The sequence below is a fragment of the Myodes glareolus genome, chromosome 27 (assembly GCF_982192425.1).
Source record: "Myodes glareolus chromosome 27, mMyoGla1.1, whole genome shotgun sequence".
Lineage (NCBI taxonomy): Eukaryota > Metazoa > Chordata > Mammalia > Rodentia > Cricetidae > Myodes > Myodes glareolus.
In genome coordinates this window covers 11,580,751-11,604,979 of record NC_142052.1, presented here as the reverse complement: position 1 = coordinate 11,604,979, position 24,229 = coordinate 11,580,751, and the positions used below count along the sequence as shown (strand labels likewise).

Sequence of the window (24,229 nt, the reverse complement as noted above, 5' to 3'; positions counted from 1 at the left end):
AAGACAGTATAGATTCAGAATCCACTTTATCATTAGTGATGTGTAAGCTTGGGGGAAGAGCACTGTTTACGTGAAGGTCTAAGATGCTGACGTGGAACGGTTTATTTTGTAGCATATTCCAGATAGGTCTTAAAGCAATGGCACTTATAGATAAATATCACATTTTTAAAAATACGCAAAACAAAACAAAAATGTGTAAAGGCAGGTATCACAGTGCATGGCAGTATTAACGGCACCCAGACTGAGTGGGAAATTCTCAAGTTTTAGGTCAGTCTTGCATATTTTCCTAGACCCTGTCTCAAATTGAAAGACCCTCAGTATGGGGAGACTCTCACTCAAGTCTCCGGATAACACAACTCCCCCAGTAACTCATGAGAGACCGTCCTTGCTGCAGTCGCACGAAGTTTATTTGACAGGATAGGAACCACTGCAGTGGGGCTGAGACTCATAACCCACCTGGGGAGGAGTTCGACCCCGAGTACCTGGGAGAAGGGGTATTTAAGGGAAGAAACCACAACCCAGTAATCCAAAGGGGGTAGGGAGGGCGTCATTGGAAAGTTCCCAAAATACCAGTGTTCACTGAAAATTCTGAAAATACCAGTGATAATCACAAGGGGGTAACTCCCTGTTTCTCAATATTATTCTCAAGATTACAATCTAACTTTATCTTCAGCTAGTTCCTGAAACAGAGTCACTGAACCGGCTAATCCTAGATTTTTGACTCTTCTCTTCCTGCTAGAGGGGTCTGGATTTATCCAGGTCTTTCAAAATAAACAATAAACAAGCTAAAGCAATTGAAGTTTGAAATAAGTCCACTGTATAAGAGCACTGTAAAGGACATACTGAATCCTCAAGTGCCTCTTTTAAAACCAAGTAAAGACAGTGAGTGGCTTTAGGCCATCTCTATAAAGAGGGGGGACAGATTAGTGGATGTCCCATACAGATCTGAAGTCCAGTTTGAGAAATTATTTAATATTCTTTTTCAGTAAAGAAGATGCTCATAGATAATACTACATGCTAAATACATTGTAGCAAATTACTTTTATTAACGATATTTATAGATTTCAAAAGAGATCCTGTTGGGTCTCCTGCCTGTTGTTTTACAGATCGCTACTGAAGCCATAGAGAACTTCCGCACTGTCGTCTCTTTGACTCGGGAGCAGAAGTTTGAAGATATGTATGCTCACAGCTTGCAGATACCATACAAGTAAGAAGCCCTGAAGAGTGGGCCAGGGCTCTGGGGGGATTTCTAGTGAGTACTTCCGTTTTCAGGATCGTTTTTGCCAGACAGTAGAGTGAACAGAAGAAAGTACTAGAAGGAACGCCTGAGACTCTCAAGAGAGATGAAGAGACCTGAGCTTAGGCAGGGGCATCTATGAGGTAGAAGCAGTGAAGGCCAGGGACACTGGGGAGGACAGAGAAGAGGACCATGGGTAACGCCTCTGGTGTCCAGTCAGGATGATGACCCTGCTATTTGCCGTATTAGGGGGAGACTTCTCTATGGAGGTGTTGTGGGACACTGAGGGGATCTCTCCAGGATACTTTCTGCTCCTTTCTTTCCTGGGGAGACCTTCTCTTCTCCCTGTAACCCAGCAGTACCTATGAGAGCTCTAAAAAGGTGACCAGGACACTGGCAAGGCCAGCCTTGGAGTCTCAGTTCCTCTTCTAGGACAAGGCGAGAACTAGACCTTTCTGAAGGTTTCCAGGCACCTTTGTCATAATCATGGCAGGCCCTCTTTTTCTGAGGAAAGTTTTCATTTGAAATCCCAGGAAGTTGCCAGGTGGTGGTAGTGGTGGTGGTGCACGCCTTTAATCCTTGCACTAAGGAGGCAGAGGAGGGTGGATCTTTGTGAGTTCAAGGCCAGCCTGGTCTACAAGAGCTAGTTTCAGGACAACTAGGACTTAAACAAGAAACCCTGTCTTAAATGAGGGAGGGAGGGAGGGAGGGAGGGAGAGAGAGAGAGAGAGAGAGAGAGAGAGAAGGGAAGGAAGGGAGGGAGGGAGGGAGGGAGGAAGGAAGGAAAGAAGGAAGGAAGGAAGAGAAATCCCAGTAAGTGGCAAAGACAAAAAGAAAGATGGTGGGTTTAGCAGGATAGGAAGGTCAAAGGGCTTCCCATCCCCACCCTGTTCCTGCCCTCACCTCACACCCAAGATCCTTGTTCAGACATTCCTGGAATGTTAATGGTTTGTAAAGCCTCCCTGGCTCCAGGCACTTAAGTGCCTTTTGCTTCCCACACACAGTGCCCTCCACTGCTTTGAGGAAGTGCACCTCAGCTAGATCCCCACAGGCAAGGACATGCCTGCTGCCCTGCCAACCACAGCTGGAGGGTGTTGGGTAGATGTGTTGATCCCCGAGTTGGGAAAAGGGAAGGACCATTCATTTGTTAATGTAAAACAGGCTCTTCTTAGGGTTACAGGTCAGGTTATCAACCCACTAAGACTTAAAAGTCCTACACTAAAGATGGAGACACCATTGCGTCTCAGAGATGAGACCAGTTCTAAGGAATGGAGTCCATTGTGTCTGTCCCTCGTGTGCCCCACCGCCAACCCCACAGAAAGTTACTTGATGACTGAGAAATGAAGTGGGGTAAATTTGGGTTCTCTTCTTTCCAGAAACTCTTTGAAGAAAGCTCACATCTTTGGGATCACATTCTCCTTCACCCAGGCCATGATGTATTTTTCCTATGCCGCTTGTTTCCGGCTTGGTGCCTACTTGGTTGCTCATGAACTGATGACTTTTGAAAATGTTATGCTGTAAGTATTGGGTTCTTAAATAGATAATTATTTGATATATTGCTTTGTTCCAAGGTTTTGAACCAACGAAATTTTATGGCACAGCAGATTTGTAAAAAATACTTCTAATTAGTAAAGGCCAGAGGAACCTTGTAAAAAGAGAGCACTTTAAAAAGATCCCATGCCATCAAACTGGACCCTCTGAATGTGGCTGACAATGGGGCAGACTGAGAAGCCAATGATAATGGCACTGGTATTTGTTTCTACTATTGTTCTTTAAAAACAAATATTGTTCTTTAAAAAGAATATGATGATGGGATGCCCCAGGAGGCCTGCGAGCCAGGCAGAGGTCGCCGCCAGGGCAGTGCAGGGTCCCCGGGCAAACGACAGAGTTAGGCGGCTGGATGCGGTGGACGGCAGAGTAAATGGACAGAAGGCTATACATAAAGCTAAACATTTATTATTTAAAGGAAAGGGAGATATTTATTACTTAAAAGGAGAAAATCAGAGAGACGTAAAGAGAAACATAGGGAGAGATAGAGACACATGTGTACACACCAAGAGCCGGAACAGAGAGAGAGAGTGTGTTAAGATGGCGGCGAGGAGGTCAGAAGTCACTGGGGTGGGCGTGGTTAGTTCTTAAAGGCACCGCAGCAAAAGAATAACATTTACTGCATGTACTGGCTTTTTGGGATCCTAGTCTTTTTGGATGCACACCTTCCTAAGCCCAAATGGAGAGGGTAGGGCCTTGGACTTCCCACAGGGCAGGGTACCCTGCCCTCTCTTAGGACTGGAGGATGAGAACAGGAGCAGGAGGGTAGTGGGAGGAGGGGAGGAAGTGGAAATTTTGATTGGTATTATTTATAAAGTAATAAAAAAAGATTAATTACAAGAGTTGGGGCAATGGGGAATGGAGCAGAGGAGGAGGACAAATAAGCTCAAAGCACGCACACACACACACATACACACACATGTATGTATATATGTGTGCATATATGAAAATGCCATAAGGAAGTCCATTACTTTGAATTCTAATTTAAATCTTTAATAAAATAAATGTATGTGAATTATGCCAAAAAAAAAAAAAGATCCCATGCCAGGCCGTGGTGATTTATGCCTTTAATCCTAGCACTTGGGAAGCAGAGGCAGGCGGATCTTTGTGAGTTCAGAGAAACCCTGTTTTGGGAAACCTAATCCCACCAAATAAAAAAGTTTGAATAATATATGAGGGAAATTAACTGTCCATGTGTCTTATTGCAGTATATTTTTTAGTATGTCTGTAGAGCCAGTGTTCTGGAATAGTCTGTTTTATGCTTTTCCGGGCTCGCTGTTTATGACATACTGAAATGCATATGGAGAAAGGCAGTGACTGGTCACCAGCAAAGCAGAAGGCCTCTTGACTGATGTTCCAGTCCATGACGACACTGTAAGCTTAGCAATAGATTTAGTCAAACACGGTACCTATTAAAACAGAAGATGCAGGTCAGTTTAGGGAAGTGTCTAGGCATAAACATTGACGATAGACCTGACATCGCTAAGGTCCTTTCTGGTCTGTGCTGTGAATAGCAGTGTTAGAAATGCAGATGCATCTTAGCAGCTGTGTGGCATGATACATAAGGAGATTTTTTTTCACATGTTTCATTGGTTTTGTGAGAATATGATGCCATTCCAACAACCAGCCACATTGGGTCAGTGACATGGAATTAAAAACATTTGTTTGTGCATCAGTCAGTTGTGCTGATCTGAGTTGGGCACAAAAGCTCTCATCCAACCTCCCTTCTGTGTTAAAGGAAGCTATAAATAGTTGGCTTGGGGAATGTCAGGGATGTCCTCTCTGTTCGCTTTATCTCACCGCTGCCTTATGGTAGCGGGAGGGAAGGGGAGAAAGAGAATATGCAGATGAAAATGATTGAGCGTGGGGAGCGCACAGACTCCGGGAGTCACAAACCTCCAGCTGACAACCCTGACTTCTGCCGTTCTTGTTGACTGAAGTAAGTCCCAGATGGAAAGGGTTGCAATCCACACTTCATTTTCAAACAGAAGTATTTGCGAAGGTCAGAGAGAGAGAGAGAGAGAGAGAGAGAGCGAGAGCTGAAAGTGTGGACTGTTGGAACCAGCCACACTGCTTCATTGAAAGCTGTTTTGTTTTTCAGTCATTTGCTGTCTTTCTTCCCAGTGAGTCTGCTGCTGTTTTCATCCTGATTCTCTAGAAGTGCCGGTTGTGTTTTGGAATATGTGCTGATGAAAAATGAGAACTATGCATAAAGAGCATCTTGAGGTGATGCGCTTTGTTCTCTGGGTGCAATACTTCCTTCGCGGTGAATGTGATAAAATATCCTGGCAAAGGCAACTGAAAGAGACGGAGTTATCCAGGCTCACAGTTTGAGGGGCTACACTCCATCACGACAGAGGCGTGGTAGCAGAAATGTGGACAAGGCCAGCAATCGGGAGACAGAGAATAGACTGGAAGTTAGGACGGAATGTAAAACTTCAAGGCCTGTCCCCAGTAACCCACTGCTCCTGCAAGGTTCTCACTCCTAAAAGTAAAACAACCTTCCAAACAGAGCTGCCAGCTGGGGTCCAGGTGTTCAAATCACAACACTGGGTACCTTTCCATTCCTCCTTAAAATTTAAAATATGACAATGAAAAACAATGAATAACTTCCTTAGTCATTGTTCTGATGTGGACAAACAATATTGACATGAAGCTATGGAGTCAGAGAGGTCAGCACTGCTCTGTTTGATAGTGTTCAGAAAGAAAGTTGTTTTTTGTTTTGTTTCTCAATTTGTAAATGAAATCACGAACACATGAAAGGAAGCAAAACAATCTCATGATGATCTTTTTTTTACAAAGCATGTGAGGAGTGTGCCACAGCTGCCAGATGTTGGTATGTGGCAAGGGACAAAGGCGAGGGCCTTAGGTATGGCCTCCGAGATCTGAGAGAGTGGAGTGGGTGTTGTCTGGCCTGCCCGGAGAGGAGCGTGTGAGTGCAGCTCTTCATTCTTGTCTGAAAGCCACGGCTCTTGGCGCTGTTCTAATCCACTGCAATAAAGGAGGAGTCCTTCGGGGAGCCAGGACATCTTTCTAAAGGGTTCCCACTGACAGTAAAGCGAGAACCAGAAGTTGACCACGGGCTGCAGGAAACATCATTCTCTCTTCCTTAGGGAAGCAGAGCGTGGGAGAAGGAGGCCAGCTCCCAGCCGTGGTCCTTCAGCTTCTGCTGGACTCGTGTGATTGTTATTGCGGCTAAGCGGGTGGTAAGAGGTATCATCAGAGCTGGCTCTGAAAGGGACCGTTGTGGTGTTTTCATAGTTACTCTGTATATTTCTTCTCTCTGCAGGACACTGGTCACTCAGCATCCTGCTCCTGGGTGGAGAACTGTCAGCTTGCCTCCACAGCAGCCATGACTGTGTGCACACATGTTCCTTTTCCTTTGTGTCTCAGGGTATTCTCAGCTGTTGTCTTTGGTGCCATGGCAGCAGGAAGTGCCAGTTCATTCGCTCCTGACTACGCCAAAGCCAGAGTGTCGGCATCGCACATCATCATGATCATGGACAAAGTACCTGAGATTGACAGCTACGGCACTGAAGGCCTGAAGCCGGTGAGTCTGTTCTTTCAGTTATGTGATCTCTAACCCCATGGATAAAGTGGTTGAAGAAAAATTTAATGAAATATGTACTTTTTAATATACTGATTATAATACAAAAATTTCTAACCCATGGGTTTATTTTATTAAATACTAATGTGTATAAAAACCAGTACACAGAGAGATAAAAATGCTCTCCTCTTCATAGGCAGATTATGGAAGAAACGCTTTATTGCATTTGTGTTATATATTTGGATGGTGTTAACGCCTTGTGGCATTAATACATTGATTTTCTTTTTTAAAGTTGTTTTAAATTCCACTTTTATTTAGTTGTGTTTGTGTGTGGATGTTCACCTACCAGAGTGCACATGTACAGATCAAAGGACAACTTTAGGAGTTGGTTCTCTCCTTCCACCACGTGGATCCTGGGGATTAAACTCGGGTTGTCATACTCAGCAATAAGGTCCCTACCCACTAAACCATCTTGCTGGCCAAGGCATTGATTCTTTTAGAGTCCACTTATTCAGTTCTATCATTTTGAAATGTAGGCCAACCACCATAGAACTCTCACTGTTAGGAGTCCTACGCCCTTGAGTGCCTACGTCAGAGGGGACTGGACTAGCAGGCCCCAAGCTATTGCTGGAGACTAGGGTACTAGGTGCTCGTGTTAGGTGTTTATTGCTCTAGGCTTTAATCACCAACTGTCCCAGTTTCTGAAACTATTCCAAGTCTCACTGACCAAGAGCAGTGGGCGGAGCAGCATGTCGGGCTTGCTAGGTACTGCAGCTGCTGGGCAGGACTCCAGCATTAAGACCCTTGGCTCCTGCAGCAGTTAGCGTTACAGGTCTGGAGCCTATGGTGCAGGACTTTGGGCCTCAAAGCATCGCAGTTCTTCTAACAGCGGAAGCCTAGCGTTTCTCACCTGTGGTCCTCTCCTCTCTCCCTGCACCCCCCAACCATGTCAGCCTCTAGAACTCTGCGGTGACACTGCAGCCGTTGCTCTGCTGATGAGAAAGAGCGAAAGTCACAAGCAAAGACCTGTCTATCAAGACCACGATGACACTAATTACAGACCTTCTGCTGGGCCACAAGTACCAGTACTGGTACCACTAGTATTCCCCTGCTGTCCTGGTTGAACATGCTTGCTGGAGATCCTTGTGACTTCCACAGCAAGCTGTCTGAAGCAGTTATTGCGGGAAATAGTGCTTCCCCACCCCCCCATTGAAACTGTGCTCTCACAGCAAGCAGCTGTAGTTGCAATACTTCTTTCTTCAGACAGTCATGTGTTCAGGGCAGCCAAAATGGCATGAAGACAGTCCAAGCAGTTGTCAAAGGGGCTGCCAAGCTGATGGTCTTCTGCTCGAGGAAGCCAGATAGAGAAGGGCCTGTCAAACAGCCTGTTGTTGGACTCTTTTAAGTCATTCATGGGAAGGATTGAAAGGGAGCATACAGTCAAGACTTAGTACTCAGCACAGATAACAGTGTTCAATAGCATTTAACAGTACTTGAAGACCACCCCAGCGCTCAGGGCAAGGTGGGTCCTCTTGATCTGTTTCACCTGGCAGCTGGGCACAGCTAGGGTCAGCTCTACTCTGTTTTCGTGTTGCTGGAATCAAATTGACTACTGCTGTTATCATCCTAGAATTGGTTAGAAGGCAATGTGCAATTTAGTGACGTCATGTTCAACTATCCCACCCGGGCCAATGTGCCAGTGCTTCAGGGGCTGAGCCTGGAGGTGAAGAAGGGGCAGACGCTGGCCCTGGTGGGCAGCAGCGGCTGCGGGAAGAGCACAGTGGTCCAGCTGCTCGAGCGGTTCTACGACCCCAGGGCCGGGACAGTGGTGAGCACACGTTTGTGTTCCGATCATATTAGGTTTCATCATGCCAATGCCTGGATATTATTAACTCTTGATTATAAGCCATGTTTTGTTTTTTCTCTCACATCTTTAAATAATAACCCCACTGAGAAACATCCTCTAGCTAAGGTTTGGTGTGTACGCTGTACAGTCAGCCCTAGACACCTTCTCCATCAACAGGGCTCCTCCGTTTTCCTTCACAAGCAGCCTGCTTACCATGCATCTTCCTTGCCAGAGGCAGACATCAAACATTATAGTAGCTTTTGAAAGAGAAAAGGGGTCTAGGAGTGACAGGAGACGAAAACCAATCACTGTGTTTCCAGAAGGGAACGATGTCGGTGAGGACAAGAGGGCGTTTGTAGCAGGCTTTGTCTTTGGGCTGCCGGCCAGCTCCCAAATAAAGACATGGAGACTTATTATTAGTTATGAATGCTCAGCCTTACCTTATGCTTGTCCCTCTAGCTTTTTAAACTTAATTTAACCTGTTTTCTTACCATCTACATTTTACCTCAGGGCCTTTTTCTGTCTTTCATTCTGCATGTCCTCCATTTCCTCTTCCTTCTGTGCGTGGCTGGCTGACGGCTGCCTGACCGGCTGACCCTGGGTCTTTCCCCCTTGGTCTGTCTTCACACTCCTGCTTCTTCTCTCTGCACGCCAGACCTGCCTATCCCTCGTCTGCCTAGCTATTGGCCATTCAGCTTTTTATTAGACCAATCAGGTGCCTTAGACAGGCAAGGTTAAGCAGCAGCACATCTTTACATAATGAAACAAACACAGCTTAAGCAAATGTAACACATCTTTTTACATCATTAAGCAAACGCAGTATAAACACACATAACACATCTTTGCCTCCTTAACGCAACCTTCCACAAGAGGAGTTTGGGTAAGATGAGGACGGAGAAGCGTGGTGACATGAAGTGGCAATTTAATGGCCTGTCTGTACCACTCCGTACTCTCAGTCAATAGGCAATGGGAAGAACAATTTAGCCTGCCTGAAGGATGGTTGGGAGGAAACATGGAGATTTAGGGGAGTCAGTCAACACTGGAAGAGGTAAGAAACAGCGGGGTGGGAGCCCTTGAGGGAGCAAGCTCAAAAGGAGAAATCTGCAGGCCCCTGGAGATGGCTCAGCAGTCACGAGCACTCACTGCTCCTGCACAGAACCCAGGCTCAGATCTAAGCACCCACAGGGTGGCTCACAACTGCCTGTGACTCCACGTCTAGGGGACATGACTTCTTCTGGCCTATTTGGCCTCCTGTATGCACATGGAACACATATATGTGCCGAGTCACTTAAACATAAATATAAATGAAGTTAGTATTTTTTAGAGCATTCTTTGGCTGTGAATTTAAATCAGTGTTGTAGGACATAGGAAAAGGTGGGAAAAAAACCCAGAATTTTGAGCAGTGAACTGTTATTATGTGTGCGTTTAGTTTAGGTTGTCCATATATTCCGAGCTTACAGCTGCTGCAGACATAAAAACAGTGACCCAAACACTGATGCCCATCAGCTCCAAGGGACTGGCTGCAGTAATGACACAGAATTTTCAGTCTGACACCCATGGCTTTTTTAGCTTCTACAGAGTAATTTTTCCAGCAAAGACTTTACTCAGATTATTCTGTAAGTTATCAATGTCTTGTGTCTTTTTACTTTATTAAAACATTTCACTGAATCCTGGTTTTATGCTTTTAAGTGTTGTTGTTAAAAATTGACCACAGAATTCTAAAAAGCCTCCAGTGCATTCCGATCACTTAGAGGAGACAGTGTTAGGAAGCAGAACTCTGTGCCGTGTCCTCAACCTTTACTCTACACACATGCATACATATGAAGGGGTTTACAGTCCAGCTGGTTCAACAGAAACTCTGCGAATCCAACATTTGTTCTGTCCCCAAGACTGAGTATCTCAACTGGTCTTCAGAATCCTGAAGAAGCAGGTTGTACTTACAGTGAAGGAAACGATCTCGCTCAAGAGTGAGCTTTCAGGCAAACAAAGAGCAAACACTTCTCTCTTCCATGTCATTAATGGAGGCTGCCACCAGGAGGCGTGTGTGGCCCAAATTAAACGTGGATCTTCCCATCTCAAAAGATCTGGAGTAAAAATGGTTTAATTGAGAAAAGTCGCTCACAGGTGCACACTGAGTAGGTTTTAATTAATTCCAAATATAGTCAAGTTGACAGCCGAGAATGATCATCACAGTGGGATTGTGTGCATGTGTGAGCCAAGCACAGGGCACTGGCTCTCCTGGAGCTGGAGTTAGAGCTGGTTATGACAGCGTCTCATGTATCCCACACTAGTCCTGTCTCCAGCTAAAGAGTGCCGAGACTATAAGAATATAGGTATAGGACAAGTGTTTTCTTTGGTGCTGGAGATAGATCCCAGTACTTCGTGCTGGCTAAGGAAGCACTCCAGCAGCTGAGCTACATCCCTGGCCACCAACACCCATGTTTTCTCAAGTGCTGTTCACAACAGCCAAGTTATGAAGGTAGCCTAGGTGACCATCACGAGATGAACTGATAAAGAGCAATGTGGCTTCTATAGTCAATGGAATATTACTCAGCTATGAAGAATGAAATCCTGTCATTTACAGGAAAAGGGTGCAGTGGAGAGTTAAGTTATATAAACTGGATTTTCTCTTGTATGTGGAAGTTTGGGTTTGCTATGAAAATTAACTTCAACATAGAAGATACCACAGCGGGGGTCTTTCACGGTGACCTTCGCAGAGCTGTTGTGAAGATAAACCAGAGACTATGTGTATTGTCCCTATCTCAGAACTTCAAGTGTTCTAGGTGCTTGATATTTATACTCTATTTCAGAGTCCGTCCACATGCAGTCATACATGTGCAGTGTGTGATTACTGCACTAGTGAGCAGTAGATGGACAGTCTGTAGTGGACAGAGCTAATCCTTTGGATTAGCCTGGCATTATTCTAGACCAAGTTTTGCTTTCTTAGGTAGGCCTTTTCTTAGGCTAGGATCTTGTGAGCAATTTCTAGAAATTCCCCAGAGTTCCTGGGCCTCCCGTCAGTCCACTGGTGTACCTCTACCACAGATGTGCCCAAGTCTGTTCTATATTCTGGCCTTCCAAACATGTCTTTCTTAGAAGAAGGATTCTTTGGCTAATATTGGTTTTAAATAGTTTCTAAACCTTGTGTGTTTTACAGTTATAATTAGGGCCAAGAGTGTTATTGCATTTGGTGGAGTGCAATTCTTTAAGATTTACTGGAATCATTCAGAGTTGCCAAAAATATGTGTTTTGTGCCCAGGGGTATAGACATAGAATAAATTTCTCACTTCTTCAAATTTCCATTTGTAAAATATAATACTCCCTGAGCAAGATCCCTGTTTAGCTATCTTCTTATTTGACTTTCTTGCTGTGTGTCTGTGTGGAGATAGAATTTTGCTACATAGTCCAAAATGGCCTAGAACTCAGCATGTAGCTGAGGGTGGCTTGACCCTTCTGTCTTCTGCCTCAGCTGCCTCAGTGTTGGGGAAGTAGGCTCGCACTGCCACGCCTGCCACATCCGGTTATACTTTTCACTGCTTCTCCCCATCCTTTATTTCCACTTAGACTTATAAAAATGCTTAGGAAGTGGGAGAGTAGATGCACAGAGTAGTTTCTATGGCAGCTGGACTTGGTGGCAGCAAAGTGGTATGCCTTCTATCCATATAACTGCCCGGCTCACAAGCAGACATTCATCTCTGTGGCAAAGATCTACCCTAGTTCTGGCCAGTGCTCTCCACGGTTCCAGGCAGTCACAAGGTAAACAGAGAACACGTATGAACCAGTACACACTTGTCACCATTGTTTGACTGTTCAACGGAGGTACTCACGTCTTCATTCACAGCTCTCCCTCACTTGAACACCAAAGAGTGTTTAGCAAAGAATATCTCTTGAATTGACATATCTATATTGGGAAAGGGTTTTATCAGAAAACCTATGCAGGGCCCTCCTCAGCTCCTGCACAATTATCTAGGCAGTAATTCTCAACCTTCCTAATGCTGTGACCCTTTAATACAGTTCCTCACGTTGTGGTGACCCGCAACTATGAAGGTGTATTTGTTACTACTTCATAACTGTAATTTTGCTACTGCTGTCAATTGTAATGTAAATATCTGTTTTCCGATGATCTTAGGCAGCCCCTGTGAAAGGGTCCTTCCCCAGGGTCACAGCCCACATGTTGAAAACCGCTGATCTAGGGGAGAGGTGGCCTTTCCTTTCCTACTCTTGGCTCAGTATTAAATATACTATGAATCCTTCCATACACTTGTGTATTTGTCTTTTCTCTCTCTCTCTCTCTCTCTCTCTCTCTCTCTCTCTCTCTGTCCCCCCCCCAAGCTGTTGTCCCTTTTCTAGGCCATGGCCCCTTCCTCTATCTTCAAAGCTGACCGTAGCTACCTCAGAATAATCTGCTCTAGCCCCCTACGCCACAGCTAAACCTTAGGAATACACTGTTTGCACCAAGATAATTGGGACAATCATTATATTTTAGAGTTAGCCAATTAGTAGCTTTAATTCCATGAACTACTTTAATGCCTCTTTGACAAAATACATTCACATTTTTACGGGATCAGGACATGACTATATGTAGAAGGAGGGCCATTCTTTGCTTATTACTGCACGAGTCAAAAGCCAAATTTAAATCATGAGAAATGGGGTATTTCCCCAACGTGCACACTTACGTATCCTCGAACAAGCCTTAAAAAACCCAAAGTAAAACAAGCAAAACTCCTCTCATCTCATGGCAGCCCCACAGTCTTAAAGTATAAAATAACGGTGCTGTTTTGCTAAATCTGAGTCCTACTGACTGTGAAGTTGATCTGTGAATCCATATTCCCAGTTTCTCGACAGCAAAGAAATAAAGCAACTGAACATCCAGTGGCTCCGAGCCCAGCTAGGCATTGTGTCCCAGGAGCCCATCCTGTTTGACTGCAGCATCGGCGAGAACATCGCCTACGGAGACAACAGCCGGGTCGTGTCCCAGGATGAGATCGAGAGGGCGGCCAAGGAGGCCAACATCCACCAGTTCATCGAGTCGCTGCCTGACGTATGTCTCTCTCCGAATTAAGATTAGTAAAGGAAATTTAGCAGCCAAAATATACTCCAGTATATACAGAGATCTGGCTACAATTTCCCGCGCCTGTCAGATATTAAGTTGACTTGACTGAGCGTATGAGTCCTTGTGAGGGAGGAACCAAGTGTCACCCCCCTCAGGAACTGTCCAGGAGGAGAAGGCCTGTTCCAGACCCATGGCTTAGGGGCAGGAGGCACCACTGCACCAGGGGCATAGTCGCCGTCCTCCAAGTCTGAGTGAAGGACTGGGCGGCCATGTCTATATCTTCTGATTCTGAAAAAAAAAACCAAACAAACAAACAAACAAAAAAAAACAAAAAAACAGCCATTGCTATCCCTCCCGTTCTCCGTTTCTATCCTGTCCTTCACTGCGCATCTCCTCTGCAGGCTTCCAGCCTCACTCTGGAGTTAGGCCAGGCAGGCAACTGGACCCACGCCAGAAAGACGGCTCTGTAGCTGGGGCTGCGTCATTGGGAAGACTGCGATATTGTGTGATTTCTTCCCATTGTGAGTTTCATAGGCCCCCGGCTACACTTATGCAATTTAAATGTTCCCTGGGCTGTTGTCCCGCGTGACTACTTCTCCCTTCTTCGAGTGAGTTAGATAAATGGCAACACTGGCACTATCTTAAGCCCTTTTAGGTATTTTAGTTTTCTTGTTTTTATTTTTTGTGTATGGGTGTTTTGCCTGCATGTTTACCTGTATACCACATTGAGACTTGGTGTCCACAGAGGCCAGAGGAGGACATCATGTGCCGTGGGCCTGGAGTTACTGACAGTTGTGAGCTGCCATGTGTGTGCTGGATATTGACCTAGTACTTTTAACCACTGAGCCATCTCTACAGCTCCAGGTCTTACCCAAATAATATACCTCCTCCAATTATCACTAGTTAAGTCACTTATTACAGGAAATGCCCTCTATAAAATAAGATGTAATAGTCTCAAGCCATCCAGGACAGAAAAGGCCTCATGGGCAAGAGCAAACGGCTCTAACTCTTCCCGAGTTATGTCTCTTCATGTGGCTCCTCCACAGATAGCTGAGCCTGCTGCCCACACGACGGAGAAGGAGATCTGTCCCCTTCCCCTCCGCAAACCAGCCCAGCCATGGTGACTGACTCTTGAGACTGAAATACTCAAAGGACAAGCCTACAGAGCCCTAGTATTACTAACGAGGTTCATTGCTTCTCAAAGCTTGAATCTTCCCCTTAGGAGTTGCTACAAATGCAGAATTTTCAGTCCCTATATTAGCTCTTTTGGATGGAAAAACAAAAGGATAAAAACCTGTCAGTCAGGCCCAGCCATTTGTTATTCAGAGCCCAAGTGACAGTGACGCAGAGTAGACACACAAGGACCAGCTTTCTGGACTCCTGATATACCACTCATTAAATCCTGTTCTCTGAGCATCTCCTTCTGAGTGGTTAGTCCTAGCCTTACCCTGCCACAGTGTGTCTCCTCATTCCTACAGAGGTAACAGCACCATCCTCTCTGCTCCCCAAGGATCACTACTGAGTCAATATAGTCTGGTAGCCCTGCACTCACTCGGTCCAGGACACATCAAAGCATCTGGATTCTGGGGCAGTCATAGCTCAGGGGTGAAGCCTATTCCAAACATCATTCCGTCCTCACCAGAGTTCTTCTCCACAAATGCTGAGCTTGTTCTGCCCACCATGGAACTGGAGTTGCCAAACAAAATGAAGAGGCAGCCTTGTGTTGAGCATGAATTTTATAGTTAAGGTCACAAGAGTCAGAGTCGTGCGTGGGACTGATCCTAGCCTGCAAAGGCTACAAATAAGTAAGGCTGTGTGTTTCCTGGTTCTACACGGTGTCACCTCCTCTCCTGCTTTCTGATATTACAGTCTTTTAGCCCGTGTCTTTGTCATTGTACATAATAATTTGTGACAGCTGTCTGCTGTTGAGATGGATAGGGAAGGGGTTTGGAAGACTCTAGAATCAGATAAAGAAGGACCTGTTTTAAACTTAATGGAATTCCTCATCCGATGAAAAGCATTTAACTGCTGGGGGTAATTTAGTAGAAACACCAAAAGGCTAATAGTCTAAAGATTTCTTCACTCAGTTAAAGTCATGCAGAGGGTGCCACCTGCTGGTGGCCAAACATTTCTCGTGTTGTGAGCAGCTGTTCAAATCATTTCCTTTCTCCTGTCAATCTTTGTTACAGACACAATGAAGCAGGGAGATGGGACAATTGGGATTGCCGATTTCTTTCACGGAGAAAGCTGGGCGTATAATTTTGGGATCCAATTTTCTGCTTTCAAAAGGAGAGATTAAACCTACCAATTAGAGCTGTTTTCCGGGTTGTCTAACTGTTTAGCTTTCTGTGAACCTATTTTTAGCCTCTGAATCTAAATTTATCGAATTTTCCTATTTACTGTGTCACACTGTGTTTGCACTTCGTCGTCAGCTCTGTTTTCATTCACAGAAATACAGCACCAGAGTAGGAGACAAAGGGACACAGCTGTCGGGTGGGCAGAAGCAGCGCATCGCCATAGCGCGCGCCCTCGTCAGACAGCCTCGCATTTTGCTCCTGGATGAAGCAACGTCGGCTCTGGATACGGAGAGCGAAAAGGTAAGGATTGGAGTTGAGTCTTTCTCTGCCACAGTAGAGAACGCTGGGTCAGGTAGCTGATTGTTGCCTGTGTGGGCTCCCCGTGGAGTTAAAATCTGTCTGCAGCTGGGATTTAGGAGCCCTGCCTGAAGTGATGAAAGCAAGAGTAGTCTTGGACTCTGTGTTCTGTGAAGTCTGCCTGCGAGCTGCATGCTGGCAGCAGTTGGTTCCTGCAGCCTGCATCTCTGCAGCAGCCTGTGAGGAGCTGAAGGGAGACAGAGTCGAGGTCTGGCTGTGCCCTAAGACACAGCTGCTGGTGCCTTCCAGCTTGAGAAAGGCTAAGAGTCCGCTGTCTGAAAGGCAGATGCTCAGAGGACGCTTCTTCTGCTGCAATGGCTTTGCCATGTGCTCCAGCTTCCTGATGCGCTGTGGAGCTGGCGGGAGGCCAGCTTGAGGGATGTTGTGTGGAGAGAGCAGAGAGTGTTTGTAAATGGTCAGATGGACTCTGTTGACGGCCCTTACCTTATGTCACACATCTCCTGTCTTGGAACTCATCCAAAGGGGTTAATTTTTTTCTCATGTATTAGATCCCTCAATATCTCAACTTTGTTATGGTTCAATTATACCACTGTATTTTTACCAATTATTATTGTTGTTGTTTTTCAAGATACAGTTTCTGTGTTTAGCTCTGGCTGTCCTGTAACTTGGTCTATAGACCAGACTGGCCACGAATTCAGAGATCTGCCTGCTTCAGAGATCCCTGCCTGAGTTGGGATTGAAAGCATGTTAATGTTTTATTATAAACAATGGGTGATGTGGTATTTTATACAGCTTTCTCACTGCACTTTGCTCACTCCACCCATCATCCCATCAAATAGTTCCCCTTTTTAAATTTATTTTTATTGATTTTATTGATCTATACGTTTTTTTCTCCTTCCCACCTGCCTCTCCCCTTCGTCTTCAACCCTCTCCCATGGTCCCCATGCTCCCAATTAACTCAGGAGATCTTGTCGTTTTCTACTACCCATGTAGATTAGATCCATGTATGTCTCTCTTAGGGTCCTCATTGTTGTCTAGGTTCTCTGGCATTGTGATTTGTAGGCTGGTTTTCTTTGCTTTATATTTAAAAACCACCAATGACTGAGTACATGTGATAATTGTCTTTCTGGGTCTAGGTTATCTCACTCAAAATGATGTTTTCTAGCTCCATTCATTTGCCTGTAAATTTCAAGATGTCGTTATTTTTTTTCTGCTGTGTAGTACTCCATTGTGTAAATACACCACATTTTCCTTATCCATTCTTTGGTTAAGGGGCATTTAGGTTGTTTCCAGGTTCTGGCTATGACAAACAATGCTGCTATGAACGTAGTTGAGCACATGTCCTTGTGGTATGATTGTGCATTCTTTGAATATATACCCAAAAGTGGTATTGCTGGGTCTTGAGGAAGGCTGTTTCCTAATTTTCTGAGAAATAATACTGATATCCAAAGAGGTTGTACCAGCTTGCACTCCCACCAGCAATGCTGGAGTGTTTCCTTTACTCCACAACCTCTCCAGCATACGTTATCATCAGTGTTTTTGATCTTGGCCATTCTTACAGGTGTAAGATGGGATCTCAGAGTTGTTTTGATTTTTATTTCTCTGATGACTAATGATGTTGAACATTTCCTTAAGTGACTTTCGGCCATTTTAGATTCCTCAGTTGAGAGATCTGTTTAGATCTGTACTCCATTTTTTGTTGGATTATTTGTTCTTTTGCTGACCAATTTCTTAAGTTCTTTGTATATTTGGGGAATCAGACCTCTGTCTGATGTGGGGTTGATGAAGATCTTTTCCCATTCTGTAGGCTGCCTTTTTGTCTTGTTACCGTGTCCTTTGCTTTACAGAAGGTTTTTAATTTCAGGAGGTCCCATTTATTAATTGTTTCTCTCAGTGATTGTGTTACTGGGGTTATATTTAGGAAGTAGTCTTTTGTACCAGTGCATCAAGTGTACTTCCAGGCTGGCTTTATGTTCAAGTTTTTGATCCATTTGGACTTGGGTTTTGTGCATGGACAGATACGGATCTATTTTCATTCTTCTACATGTTGATATCCAGTTATGCCAGCACCATTTGTTAAATATGCTGTCTTTTTTCCATTTTATATTTTTCTTCTTTGTCAAAAGTCAGGTTTTGTAGGTGTGTGGATTAATATCCAGGTCTTTAATTCAATACCATTGGTCCTCCTGTCTATTTTTATGCCAATACCAGGCTGTTTTCAGTATTGTAGCTCTGTAGTAGAGTTTGAAGTCAGGAATTGTGATGCCTCTAGATGTTCTTTTATTGTACATGATTGTTTGGGCTATCCTGCATTTTTTGTTTTTCATGTGAAGTTGAGGACTGTTCTTTTGAGGTCAGTAAAGAATTTTGCTAGGATTTTGGTGGGCATTGCATTGAATCTGTAGATTTCTTTTGGTAAGATTGACATTTTTATTATGATAATTCTACCTACATAAGAGCATGGGAGATCTTTCCACTTTCTGATGTCTTCAATGTCTTTTTTCAAATATTTAAAGTTCTTGTCATACAAGTCTTCCAGTTGTTTAGTTAGGGTTACTCTGAGATATTTTATGTTATTTGCGGTTATTGCAAAGGGTGGTGTTTCTCTGATTTCTTTCTCAGCCCACTTATCATCTGTGCACAGGAGGGCTACTGATTTTTTTGAGTTAATCTTGTATCCTGCTACATTACTGAAGGAGTTTATGAGTTGTAGAAGTTCCTTGGTAGAATTTTTGGGGTTACTTATGTAAACTATCATATCATCAGCAAACAGTGAGAGTTTGACTTCTTCATTTCTGGTTTGTATCCTCTTGATCTCCTTTTGTTGTTTCATTGCTCTAGCTAGGACCCAAGAACTATATTGAATAGATATGGAGAGAGTGGACAACCTTGTCTTGTTCCTGTTTCATTAGGATTGCTGTGAGTTTCTCTCCATTTATTTGATGTTGGGTGTTGGCTTGCTGTATACTGCCTTTATTATGTTTAGGTATGCTTCTCCAAGACCTTTATCAGAAGGGATGTTGTATTATGTTGAAAACTTTTTTAGCATCTAATGATACGATCACATGGTTTTAATTTTTCAGTTTGTTTGTATTGTGGATTACAATGACAGATTTTCATATGTTAAGCCATCCCTGCATCTCTGCAATGACACCTTCTTGGTCATTGTGGATGATGGTTTGCCAGTATTTTATTTAGTTTTTTCATCAATGTTTGTGAGTGAGATTGGTATGTTTTTCTTTCTTAGTAATGTCTTTATGTGATTTAGGAATCAGGGTAATTGTAGTCTCATAAAAAGAGTTTGGCAATGTTCTTTCTGTTTCTATTGTGTGGAACAATTTGAGGGTATTGGTATTAGTTCTTTGAAAATCTTGTAGAATTCTTTGCTGAAACCATCTGGTCTGGGCTTTTTTTTTTGGTTGGGAAACATTTAATGACTGCTTCTATTTCTTTAGCAGTTATACGTCTGTTTAATTCGCTTATCTGGTCTTGGTTTAATTTTGGTAAGTGATATTTATCCTGAAAGTTGTCCATTTCCTTTCAGTTTTCCAAATTTTCAGGGTACAGGTGAGCATTAATTTCCATGTGTTTTGGGGCTTTCTGGAATTAGTGTTGCTGTTGAGTTCTAGTTTTAAGTCATGGTGATCTGATGACATACATGGGGTTCTTCCAGGTTTTTTGTATCTATTGAGGTTTGTTTTCTTACCAAATATGTAGCCAGTTTTTGAGAATGTTCCATGAGGTGCTGAGAATAAGGTATATTCTTTTATGTGGATGGAATATTCTATAGATGTCTGTTAAATCTATTTGAATTATAACATCTATTAGCTCCCTTATTTTTCTGTTATTTTTTTTTTTGTCTGACTGACCTGTCCAGTGGTGAGAGTGAAAATGTTAAAGTCTCCGACTATTAGTGTGTGGGGTTTAATGTGTGATTTAATATTTAAGAAAAATGTGTTTCTTTTACATATGAGAGTGGCCTTGTATTTGGGGCATAGATGTTCAGTATTGAGATTTTCTCTTGATTTCCTGTAACTAATATGAAATGGCCTTCTTTGTTTCTTTTGACTGATTTTAGTTTGAAGTCTACTTAGTTAGATATTAGGATAGCTACACTAGCTTGTTTCTTAGGTCCATCTGATTGGAAATTTTTTTTTTGCAACTCTTTACTCTGAGGTGATGTCTGTCTTTGAGGTTAAGGTGTGTTTCTTGAATGCAGCAGAAGGACCCATTCTGTTTTTGTATCTAATCTGTTAGCCTATGTTTTTTTTATAGGTGAGTTGAGTCCATTTATATTAAGGGATATTAATGACCAGTGATTGGTAGTTCCTGATATTTTAGTTTTCACTCTTGGTGATGTTGTGTGTGTTTCCCCCTTCTTTGGGATTTGCTGCTGTGAGATCATATATTGTCTGTGTTTTTGTGCATGTAACCAACTTCCTTGGGTTGGAGTTTTCTTCTAGTACTTTCTTTAGTACTAGGTTTTTGGCTAGGTATTAGTGAAATCTTGTTTTGTCATGGAATGTCTTCTTTTTTCCTTCTATGGTGATTGAGAGTTTTGCTGGATATAGTAGTCTGGGCTGGCATCCATGGTCTCTTTATGTCTGCATAACACTTGATCAGGACCATCTGCTTTAATTGTCTCCATTGAGAAGTCAGGTGTAATTCTGTTAGGTCTGCCTTTATATGTTACTTGGCATTTTTCCTTTGCAGCTTTTAATATTCTTTTTTTATTCTGTATGTTTAGTATTTTGATTATTATGTGACAAGGAAAGTTTTATATATATATATATATATATATCCTATCTATCTATCTATCTATCTATCTATCTATCTATCTATCTATCTATCTATCTATCTATCTATCTATCGCCAGTCTGTTTGGTGTTCTGTAAGCTTCTTGTATCTTTCTTTAGGTTGGCAAAGTTTTCTTCAATGATTTTGTTAAATATATTTTCTGTGCTTTTGAGTTGAACTTCTTCTATACTTATTATTCTTAGGTTTGGTCTTTTCATGGTGTCCCATATTTCCTGGATTTTTGGGTTAAGCTTTTGTTAAATTTAATGTTTTCTTTGACTAACAAGTTTATTTCCTCTATTGTATCTTCAGTGCTTGAGATTCTCTCTTTTATCTCTTGTAGTCTGCTGTTTATGCTTGCATTTGTGGTTCCTGATCGTTTTCTCATGATTTCTGTTTCTATAATTTCCTCAGTTTGTGTTTTCTTTATTGTCTCTATTTCAGTTTTGAAGTATTGTATAGTTTCTTTCTTATGTTTAATTGCTTTTTCTTAGTTTTCTTTAAGGGATTTGCTGATGTCTTCCAATTTTTTGTTTTTTTCCCTCCATTTCTTTGAAGGAATTTTTCATTTCCTCTTTAAGGGCCTCAAATAAGTTATTATTTAGGTTATTTTCTTCTGCTTCATCTATATTTGTTTGTTCAGGTCTTGCTGTTGTAGGGTCACTAGATTTTACTGGTGCCATGTTGCTCTTTGTGGTGTCGCATGTTGGTTACCCATCTTTTCCTCTGATTGGTGTAGTTGGGGCTGTCCATGACTCTGGTGATCATCTTCCAGGTTCCAGTTGATCCTCGTGGTGCAGTCAGTACCACCATTTCAGTGACCTGATTGGTCACTCCATTTTCCTGGAGATTGCTCAGTGTTCCTGGGGTTTGCTCTGCTCCCGTGCAGTTCGCTGTCTCAGGTCTGCCCTGGGCTAGGTTGCCTGCTTTCATAAATGTCCCTGGTTGGACTCAGTCCTGCGGATTTCCCTGAGTTGGGGTGGTTGGTCCCACAAAGGACTCTGGCCCCAATCTATTCCCTTGGAGGTCCCAGACATGGGTGTTCCTGGACCTGCAGAGGTCCTGGCTCAGGCCTACTCCCTCAGATGTTCCAAACTCAGTCTGGACCCATAGAGAGGTCTATGGTTCCTGCCTACTCCCTCGGAGGTCCCTGACCAATGCCCAGACCTGGAGAGGTTCTGGCTCAGGTCTACTCCCTCAGACGTCTCTGGTTCCTGCCTACTCCCTCGGAGGTCCCTGACCAATGCCCAGACCTGGAGAGGTTCTGGTTCAGGTCTACGCACTCAGAGGTCTCTGGTTTCTGCCTACTCCCTTGGAGGTCCCAGACTCACACCCAGACCTGCAGAGGCCTAGTTCCACAGAAGTTTCAGACTCATGCCTGGACCTGCAGGTGTGCTGGCTCAGGTCTACTCCTTCAAAGGTCCCAGACTCACACCCGGACATGCAGAGGTCCCTGGTACTTGCCTACATCCTTGTAGGTCCCAGACTCACGCCTGGACCTGCAGACGTCTCTGGCTCCAGCCCACTCCCTCAGAGGTTGTCTCCTATACCTGCTCCTGTGTAGTTCGCAGTCTCAGGTGTGCTCTGGCCTAGGTGGCAGGCTCAGTCCTGTTTCCATAAATGTCCCTGGTCTGAATCTGCTCCCACTTACACAGAGTTCGCTGTTTCAGGCCCTCTCTAGCCTAGGTCACTGGCTCAGTCCTGCTCCTGTGGATTTTGCTGCCTCAGGCCTGCACTGGCCTAGGTCCCTGGTTCAGTCATGTTTCTGTAAATGTCCCTGGTCTGGATTCACTCCCACTTATGCGGAAGTTGCTGTCTCAGGCCTGTTCCTAGGTTACTGGCTCAGTCCCCTTTCTTCTTTCACATGAAAAAATATATATTATTCATGTAAAAGCTATAGTTGTTACACCTAGATCCCCACATGAGAGAAAGCATGCATCATTTTGTCTTTCTTACATCTATTGCCTGCTTTTATTTTCCTCTTCTCCCCTTGGCCCTTTCCAACCTCTGTATAACCTCCCTTCTACTTTTGTAACACATACACACTTAAATATATAAAATCTGTATTTAAAAAAGATCTCCCATTCCATTTTCTTCAAATGACACCACTTAATTCTCCCTAATGGCCAAATATAACTCCATTGTATATATGTGCCACATTTTATCTGTTCATGTGCACCTAGCCTGGGTCCATATGGTAGCTATTAGAAATAGTGCAGGATTATAGATATGCACGTATCTCTGGTATTGTCACTTAGAGCCTTTGGGGACATACTCAGGCACAGGTATAGCTGATTGTATGTTTCTCTTTTTGTTCTGAGGGTCTTCTGCACTGATTTCCCAGTACTCATTCCCACCAGCACTGCTTCATGCTCTTACTCTTTTTTTGGTCCTACCAGCCTATGTTGTCTTTGGTTTTCTTAGTGTCAGTTTCTGACTTCCATGTGATAGGATCAGCAAAGTTTTAGTATGCTTTTTCTGAGAACACAATTAAAGAAGGGCATAGTAGAGAAATCCTGGGGCTGGTTATGGAGGGGACGACAGGAAGAGGGCGGCCTTTGTCCTAACTCTCGGGTGTGACTGGTCAACAGGTGGTCCAGGAAGCCCTGGACAAAGCCAGGGAAGGCCGCACCTGCATCGTGATCGCTCACCGCCTGTCCACCATCCAGAACGCGGACTTGATCGTGGTGATTCAGAACGGCAAGATCAAGGAGCAGGGCACCCACCAGCAGCTGCTGGCGCAGAAAGGCATCTATTACACAATGGTCCAGACCGGAACAAAGCGCTCGTGAGCTGTGACTGTTTGAAATATGAAATATTTTTAATATTGGTGTTTAAAATATGGCACTTAACCAAAGTTAAAAAGGTGAATGATGTTAACGGTAATTTCATTGAGATGAGTCTTTGGAAGCTTTGTAATTAAATTAATTGAAATTGAAAAAAATGTCATCGAATGGGGTCAGTGTTTTTAATTGCATTATGTGATCCATAAGAGGGCTTAAAGATTATTTAAATAAAACTTGTTATGATTTAATTTTTAATTTCAACCCTAATTTGTTTATTGATTAGAAAAGTTGTAAAAAGTACTGAAACATTCCATATAGTGTCTATAAAAACTAATTTTTCATATTATTGGAGTCATCTTGTCTATCATGTGTATGAATTTATATATTCTTCCAAATAGGATGCTGTAAATAATTTCGCTTTCTAAAAAATGGATTTTAAGGACCTGTCTATTTTTTGTGAGATGGTTACATAATTTAAGTAATTTCCATTGGGGGTATCTTTCACATGGAGACTCACAAAGCCACCTGTTTAGCTGCCTCCTGGACTGGGTCTGCTGGTGTCTGTATTGCTGTCCCTGGTGGATCTCAAACCCAGCACTCAGAGCAACCTGCAAGTGTGGAAAGCAGAGGCAGAGCTATGAGGTGGGAACTGTTCAAAGGTAACGTAACTCTCTTTTATTGCTTTAATAAGGAGCTCTTCAATGATTCTTATAATTTTGTAAGTTTAATTACTCCTTGATAACAGTTTGGTCTCTTCCAAAGCTGACCTTCTTGATGGGAAATGTTTACAATGTGCCACG

General features: G+C 43.4%; 1 protein-coding gene across 2 annotated transcripts in view; it reads left to right on the top strand.

Annotated features, from left to right (window-relative positions):
- LOC125399934 (multidrug resistance protein 2) overlaps positions 1-23,775 on the top strand; it is a 59,713-nt gene extending 35,938 nt beyond the window's left edge. Inside the window, exons 22-28 of one of the 2 annotated variants that reach the window (XM_087902428.1) lie at positions 1,107-1,207; positions 2,614-2,754; positions 6,179-6,335; positions 7,963-8,160; positions 13,013-13,219; positions 15,682-15,828; positions 23,235-23,775. In XM_087902428.1, coding sequence (XP_087758554.1) covers positions 1,107-1,207; positions 2,614-2,754; positions 6,179-6,335; positions 7,963-8,160; positions 13,013-13,219; positions 15,682-15,828; positions 23,235-23,435 — 1,152 coding nt within the window. In that variant the 3' untranslated portion in view covers positions 23,436-23,775. The remainder of the gene's footprint in view (positions 1-1,106; positions 1,208-2,613; positions 2,755-6,178; positions 6,336-7,962; positions 8,161-13,012; positions 13,220-15,681; positions 15,829-23,234) is intronic. The other variant, XM_087902429.1, reaches the window with a different exon arrangement.
- Positions 23,776-24,229: the final 454 nt, after the last annotated feature.